This window comes from Ovis aries, chromosome 13 (assembly GCF_016772045.2).
Source record: "Ovis aries strain OAR_USU_Benz2616 breed Rambouillet chromosome 13, ARS-UI_Ramb_v3.0, whole genome shotgun sequence".
In the NCBI taxonomy this organism is placed as follows: domain Eukaryota; kingdom Metazoa; phylum Chordata; class Mammalia; order Artiodactyla; family Bovidae; genus Ovis; species Ovis aries.
This window is the reverse complement of record NC_056066.1, coordinates 72,981,728-72,988,917: the sequence shown is the minus strand read 5'-3', so window position 1 is coordinate 72,988,917 and position 7,190 is coordinate 72,981,728. Positions and strand designations below refer to the sequence as shown.

Below are 7,190 nucleotides of genomic sequence, written 5' to 3'. Positions count from 1 at the left end.
TTCTACCCTAGGTCCTAAGGGGGAAACTTTCCTTTTTGGGTTCCCATGGCTGTGAAGTGGGGTGGGAGAGGGTGAGATGGAAGAGGACTCATTAGATACTGGGCCGAGGAGTGGTGGCTCTCTGGAGCCCTAGCATCTTCTCCGCTGCTTCACAGGTACGTGGGAGCCTGGGGCAGCAGTGGGTCTCAGGTAGTCGTGGCCTTGGGGAGACAAGGCCCGGCCCCAGCTTTTCGCTGCTTAAAGGAGAAACAGTCATCGTAAACCAGTCACACAAATCATCAGCATTTATTTCCTGGGTCCTAGGTGTCACTATCTTGGTAGAAAGGGCAGAGAGTTAAACAAGACGGTTTTGAGCACAAAAATCCCTTCCCTGAAAATGGATCTGTGAAGCTCCAGGAGGGAACCTCAGAGCTACATAGATGGTCCAAGAGTTTAGCTTACAATGGCTTCCAGAAAAAAAAAGTAAATTGTCAGCTCCCTCCCTTCTCTGCTGAGAAAAGGTTGAAAGTTTCTAAAAAGTTTAAAAGTGCTTTTTAAAAAACGGGGTAAGAAGGTGTCCTGACTCAGAAGGCTGGAAAGGCTGGAGACAGCGGGCTGAACTGGGACGTGGTCCCCGCCCAGGCCACTTACCCCTGGGGCCAGGATCCAGCCTCTGAGTCCCAGCGCCCCCTGAATAAATTACATCCTGCGGTTACAGTGTCTTGCAAGTGTACCCGGGTGCAGGGGGGAGGTGGGGGGTGCGTGGAGCCTGGGGGGTACGGGCAGAGGGCCTTCCCAGGGTGGGGGCCGTGGGAGCCCCTGAGCCTGCCTTTCAGTCTGGCCCTGCTTGCCTGGAACACACCGCTCAGAGGAGAGGCTGCTGGGTCATTGCCAGGGCTCCAGGTCCATGGCACGTCTCCCTTCCAGCCTCCTCGGGCAAGGTCACGTTCAAGATGAGGTGGTGCCATCACTGCTCTCGGGCTGGCTGCTGGCTTCCTTGTCTGAAGTGCCCACCTCCGCCTGTCCTTCTGCAGAGGAGAGGGAGAGGGGCGTAGTCACAAATGTGAAGTGTAGAAGGAGGGGCCTGGCCATAGTAGGAATGGTGTGGATAAGGCTGGGGAGCAGGACAGGAGCTGGACTAGGGGCGGTGGCGGCCAAAGGGAACTCTACCCGGGTCTGCATCCTTTTTACAAAGCAAATGCATCTGCTGTTACTAGTATGCGGTGGTGGTAGTTTAGCCAGTAAGTCAAGTCTGACTCTTGTGACTCCAGGGACTATAGCCCGCCAGGCTCCTCTGTCCATGGGATTTCCCAGGCAAGAATACTGGAGTGGGTTGCCATATCCCTCTCCGGGAGATCTTCCTAACCCAGAGATTGAACTTGGGTCTCGGGCATTGCAGGTGGATTCTTTACCAACTAAGCCACCAGGGAATAATTAAAATCAATGAAGGGCCAGGATCATGGATGGATGCTACAACATCGGGTGAAGAGCTGTTGAGGGTCAGGATATTTGTGTGGTTTCTCCAGAGAGAGAGGGCATGTGAGGTCCCAGCACATGACGGGTGTTCAGCAAATGGTAGTTCTTACAAAACAGGGAAAAGGGCATCAGATGATGCCGGCTCAGGACTTCCCCGGTGGCCCCGTGGTTAAGACTCCATGCTCCCCATGCAGGGGGCCCAGGTTCAATCCCTGGTCAGGGAACCAGAGCCTACAAGCAGCAACTAAGAGTTTGTATGCCAAAACAAACATCGAAGATCCTGCCTGCTGCAACTAAGACCCAGCTCAGCCAAATAAACATTAAAAGAAAAAAAAAAAAATGATGCCAACTCAGGGGAGTACCAGGGGTGGCCTGCAGAGGGTCCAGGGTGGAGCCCAAGGCTGTTTCATTGTGCTGTGTTCTCCCTAGATGACCCCCACCTCCCTCTCTGGCCCCTGGCCCCTGTCTTGTACCCTTCGGCTGAGCCCTTTGTGGGATGGAGAAACTACCATGTACCAGGATCCCCAGGCTGCAGGCTAACAAGTACTTTCCATCCAGTCACACAGCAGCCTGGAGGCATGATGAGGGTCATGATATGATTTGAGTGAGCAAACCAAGGTTCAGAGGAGAAAACTGAGGCTCAGAGAGGGGAACTGAGTTGCCTGAGAGCCAAGCGGTGGAGGGAGCAGTGTCCTTTCCCCTGACTGAAGCCCGTCCCTAAAGCATCTCTCTCTAGGGTCTGTAAAGGCCCATCACTGCCGCCACCTCATTCTGCCCCGGCAGCTGGCTGGGGACTGGGGTGAGTGGTAGGGCGGGGATGTGGAAGGAACTTGGACACCGGCCCCTCCGCCCCCTGCCTATCCTGGGGCGGTGCCTGAAGCAAAGACTTGGTCCCATAGGGTCCTCCTGGCCTGCCAGAAGCTTGACAAAGCAGCCGGCACTTGGGGCAGGTTTCCCAGCATGTGACGCTACTGGGTCCTGAGCCTCCTGCCCTGGAGAGCAGAACATTCTAGTCAGCTTCCCAGGACCTGCTGTTCAGCCATGTCCTTGCTGTGGGGCCTTGAGCAACATAGTTAACCTCTCTGAGCCTCTAATTCCTGGTCCAGGAAGTGAGGATGACGACACCTCCGGCCCTTTGTGGTTGCCAGGCCCCCGGGGACAGCTCGGCCAGGGGTAAGGCTTCCCCTCTGCAGGTCCCAGCTCCCTTCTAGGCCAGAGAGAAGGTCCTCAAGCCCCCCCTGGGACAGACTCCCTCGGGACCAGTTTCAGAGTATGATTTGGAAAATTTCCCAGTCACATACTGCAAGGCGGTGCGTTTGTATTCCTTCAGGTCCTGCTTGGTTGTTTATGTCTTATTATTTGGCCAAGTAAGGAAATACTTGTGCTTCCCACAGAAGGAAATATGGGAGCAGACAAAGGTTTGTACACAAAGGGCTTGAGAACTGTTAACGCACGTATGACCTGGGGAAGCCTGGAGGCCAGGCCTTCAAGGACAGGCGAAGGCCTTGGTTCCTCCTCCCTTACCCGGGCTGGGCATCAGTCTCGCAGGAGATTTAAGCAAACAGATGCTCCAGGGCCATCAGCATCTGTATCCTCTGTAACCCCCTCCCCTAGTAAGTCCACAGGACTGAGCACTCCGTGTAGGCCTGCAGGAGAAGCTGCTCGTTGCAGGGCCTACTGGAAGGTTCCTTGGCCAGTCACTGTAGCCTGCGCTCTGCCAGGAGGGCTTCACTGACTTGCAGCCAGCACTACTCCTTCCTCGGGTCCCCTTCTTAAAGGTCTGTCACCTGGGCAGACGCCAAGACACCCAGATAACCTCATGGATTTCAAATCGGATGCGGGTGGGAGCAGGCAGTAGAGGACCTGGGTGGGTGGATGAGCCGCTACACTGAGATCGAGGGAGACAGAAAACAGTTCAGCAGGCAGACGCAGACGCCTGGCAGCCAGCCCCCTGGCCGCAGGCCCGGCATGGCAGCTGGATGTGCTGGTCAGTGAACAGCCATCAACCAGGTACCTCTGATATGCACCAAACACTGCCAGTCCCCAAGCGGTCAGGACGCAGATCCCAGAGGGTCCCTGGGCTCTGTGGGATCGTGGAGGCGGCCAGAGGAGGCACCTCCCCCGTCGGGGAGGGCAATGAACTCAGAGGAGACTTCTCAGCAGAGCAGTCTGGGCTATAGAACAAAGAGGAACAACCAGCCTGGCAAGGGGATGGCCAGGAAGGACCAGACAGGGAGAGTGCACGGAGGCCCACTGGGGATTTTCAAGAAACGGAAGTCCCTTCCTCAGCTGGATTAGAGGCACGGGGGAGAAAGATGGGCCCGGAGGCTGGAGGAGAGCAGGTTCAGACCCGGGGAGGCTCCGGAGCCTGGGGAGGAGATCGGGCCGCAGGACGAGGGAGGGCTGATCATGGATGGATAGGACGGTGTGGCTCCTGGAGCAGCCAGGACTGGGTGGAGGACGTTCTAGCAGAGGAAATGGGGAGATGAAGGGGGCGGGGGGTGAACTGGCAGAAGCAAGGCGGGACGGGGGCTTTAGGTGAATCCTGCTGGCAGCTGTCCGGGAGGAAGGCTGTGGTGAGGGCGGGCTAGGGAGGCCGGGGCAGAGGCTGCTGTGCTGCTGGGAGCGGCCTGAGCCCAGTGGTGCCCGTGGGGACAGAGAGAAGCAGAGGAACCAGGAGGGATCACGGAGGGGAACCGACGAGAAGCAGAGGAACCAGGAGGGATCATGGAGGGGAACCAATGGGTCCCATGGATGGGCAGGAAGGCTGGGGGGCAAGGGAAGCACTGGGATGCCTGGCCAGAGGGTCCTCATGGCCTGAGATGCTGGCACCCTCCCGCCTAGGGACTGGCTGTCCTCCGCCACTGACCCTGGGCCTGGGGCCCGATTTAAAGGCAGTTTCTCCTCTGAGAAAGAGGGAGCAACCTAGGACTTAAGAGGCCCGCCCTGGAGCCCAGAAGAGGGTCTCCCACCCGGGGTGCTCGAACCCAAGAGTGTCGTGGGTTCTGACCTGCGCCCTCGAGGGCCAGCTCGCCCATGTCACCAGCCAGCTTCCGCACGCTCATGGCCTCGGAGTCTCCCTGGATGTCGGGGACCGCATTCCGGCGGCCCGTCCGGTCACAGGAGATGAAATCCGAGTAGGAGGACTCGACCTCCATCATGCCTGTCGCATCGCTCTTCAGGCCTGTGGGAGCAAGGGTAGGAGGGCAGAGGTGAGCCCAGATTTACCCTGCAGAGAAGACCCAGCACTGACGGGCTCCGACAAAATAACAACTGCTGCCTTGCTCATGGATGACAAAACAGAAAGCACAGGAAACTACAAAGAACAAATAAGTCATGCATGATTTTATACCCTCAAAGCTACCATCATCATTTTAAAGGACATCTTTTTTTTTTTCTCTAAAATTCATGATAACCCTCTACACATTTATCAATACCGTGTACCAGGCACTAGCCAAGGGTCACAGATGCAGCAATGAACAAGTCAGCCCCAGTCCCTGCCCTCAGGGAGCTTACAGTCTATTGGGTCATTTAAGGTAATTAGTTACTAACACCTAAGTAATAGCCACGGTGCTTGGGGTTTGCAGGGAGAAAGCACGATGCCAGAGGAACAACCAGGGCCTGACCAAGGCTGGGGGTCAGGAAGTGATATTTTAGCTGAGATTTTAGGAGGAATAGGTAGACGAGGAGTCTAGGATTGCAGGGAAGAGCACATGCAAAGGCTCTGTGGAGGGAAGGCATGGTGGGTGTTAGAAATGCAAGGGCCATCCCCTGGGGGTCAGGGGGAGTGGGACTGAGACACCCAGAACAGCACTGAGCTGGGCAGGGGCCTGTTCACATCTGCAGCTGCTCCCGCAGGACAATCAGATCAGCATTTTCAAAGATGACTCTGGCCACTGGAGTGAGCAGGCCCGAAAGGGGGCCAGTTAGGGTATGAGAAAGATGGTGGGTGAAGGAAGGAGGTGGTGATGGTCAGACAAATTCTAGATGTGGTCTGGAGGATGGATCACCAGGACTTGGTGTGCCACTGATGTTTCTGACATGAATAATGCAGGTGGACAGAGGATGGTTTGTGAGACGGCGGGTGGGCGGGAAGAAAGACAGGTAACTAGGCTTTATTACTACAATCAAAGTGAAGAGGTAGTGGCTCAGTCATGTCTGACTCTTTGTGACCCCATGGACTAGAGCCCACCAGGCTCCTCTGTCCATGGGATTCTCCAGGTAAGAATACTGGAGTGGGTAATCATTCCCTTCTCCGGCGATCTTCCCAACCCAGGAACCAAACCTGGGTCTCCTACATTCCAGGAGGATTCTTTACCATCTGAGCCTTCAGGGAAGCCCTGTTGTTACAGAGACGGTTACAGAGATGGTGGTCAATAGCCCTGGTGGTTGATTTTACAGCTGAGAGAGAGGAAAGCCACATATACAAAGAACCATATGCATATGAAAAAAGATCTGGAGATCATACTATAGTATCCTGTCTTTTATAGCTTAGTGTTTGAAACTCTCTAAAAAATGCCATACAAAAAAGAGTTTCACGACCCAGATAATCACGATGGTGTGGTCACTCACCTAGAGCCAGACATCCTGGAATGTGAAGAAAAGTGCTCCATGACCCAGATAATCACAATGGTGTGATCACTCACCTAGCCAGACACCCTGGAATGTGAAGTCAAGTGGGCCTTAGAAAGCATCACTATGAACAAAGCTAGTGGAGATGATGGAATTCCAGTTGAGCTATTTCAAACCCTGAAAGATGATGCTGTGAAAGTGCTGCACTCAATATGCAGCAAATTTGGAAAACTCAGCAGTGGCCACAGGACTGGAAAAGGTCAGTTTTCATTCCAATCCCAAAGAAAGGCAATGCCAAAGAATGCTCAAACTACCGCACAATTGCACTCATCACACATGCTAGTAAAGTAACGCTCAAAATTCTCCAAGCCAGGCTTCAGCAATATGTGAACCGTGAACTTCCAGATGTTTAAGCTGGTTTTAGAAAAGGCAGAGGAACCAGAGATCAAATCGCCAACATCCGCTGGATCATCAAAAAAGCAAGAGAGTTCCAGAAAATCATCTATTTCTGCTTTATTGACTATGCTAAAGCCTTTGACTGTGTGGATCACAATAAATTGTGGAAAATTCTGAAAGAGATGGGAATACCAGACCACCTGACCTGCCTCTTGAGAAACCTATATGCAGGAAGCAACAGTTAGAACTGGACATGGAACAACAGACTGGTTTCAAATAGGAAAAGGAGTACGTCAAGGCTGTATATTGTCACCCTGCTTATTTAACTTCTATAAAGAGTACATCATGAGAAACACTGGGCTGGAAGAAGCACTAGCTGGAATCAAGACTGCTGGGAGAAATATCAATAACCTCAGATATACAGATGACACCATCCTTATGGCAGAAAGTGAAGAGGAACTAAAAAGCTTCTTGAGGAAAGTGAAAGAGGAGAGTGAAAAAGTTGGCTTAAAGCTTAACATTCAGAAAACAAAGATCATGGCGTCTGGTCCCATCACTTCATGGGAAATAGATGGGAAACAGTGGAAACAGGGTCAGACTTTATTTTGGGGGGCTCCAAAATCACTGCAGATGGCAACTGCAACCATGAAATTAAAAGACACTTACTCCTTGGAAGGACAGTTATGACCAACCTAGATAGCATATTAAAAAGCAGAGATATTACTTTGCCAACAAAGGCCCGTCTGGTCAAGGCTATGGTTTTTCCA

General features: G+C 53.3%; 1 protein-coding gene across 2 annotated transcripts in view; it reads right to left on the bottom strand.

Annotated features, from left to right (window-relative positions):
* Window positions 1-266: 266 nt before the first annotated feature.
* The window catches only part of PKIG (cAMP-dependent protein kinase inhibitor gamma), an 83,871-nt gene continuing 76,947 nt past the window's right edge, over window positions 267-7,190 (bottom strand). For both annotated transcript variants that reach the window (XM_012189228.4, XM_004014588.5), the window contains exons 3-4: window positions 4,466-4,639; window positions 267-1,007 (exon numbers count right to left, since the gene is read on the bottom strand). In XM_012189228.4, coding sequence (XP_012044618.1) covers window positions 928-1,007; window positions 4,466-4,616 — 231 coding nt within the window. In that variant the 5' untranslated portion in view covers window positions 4,617-4,639 and the 3' untranslated portion in view covers window positions 267-927. The remainder of the gene's footprint in view (window positions 1,008-4,465; window positions 4,640-7,190) is intronic.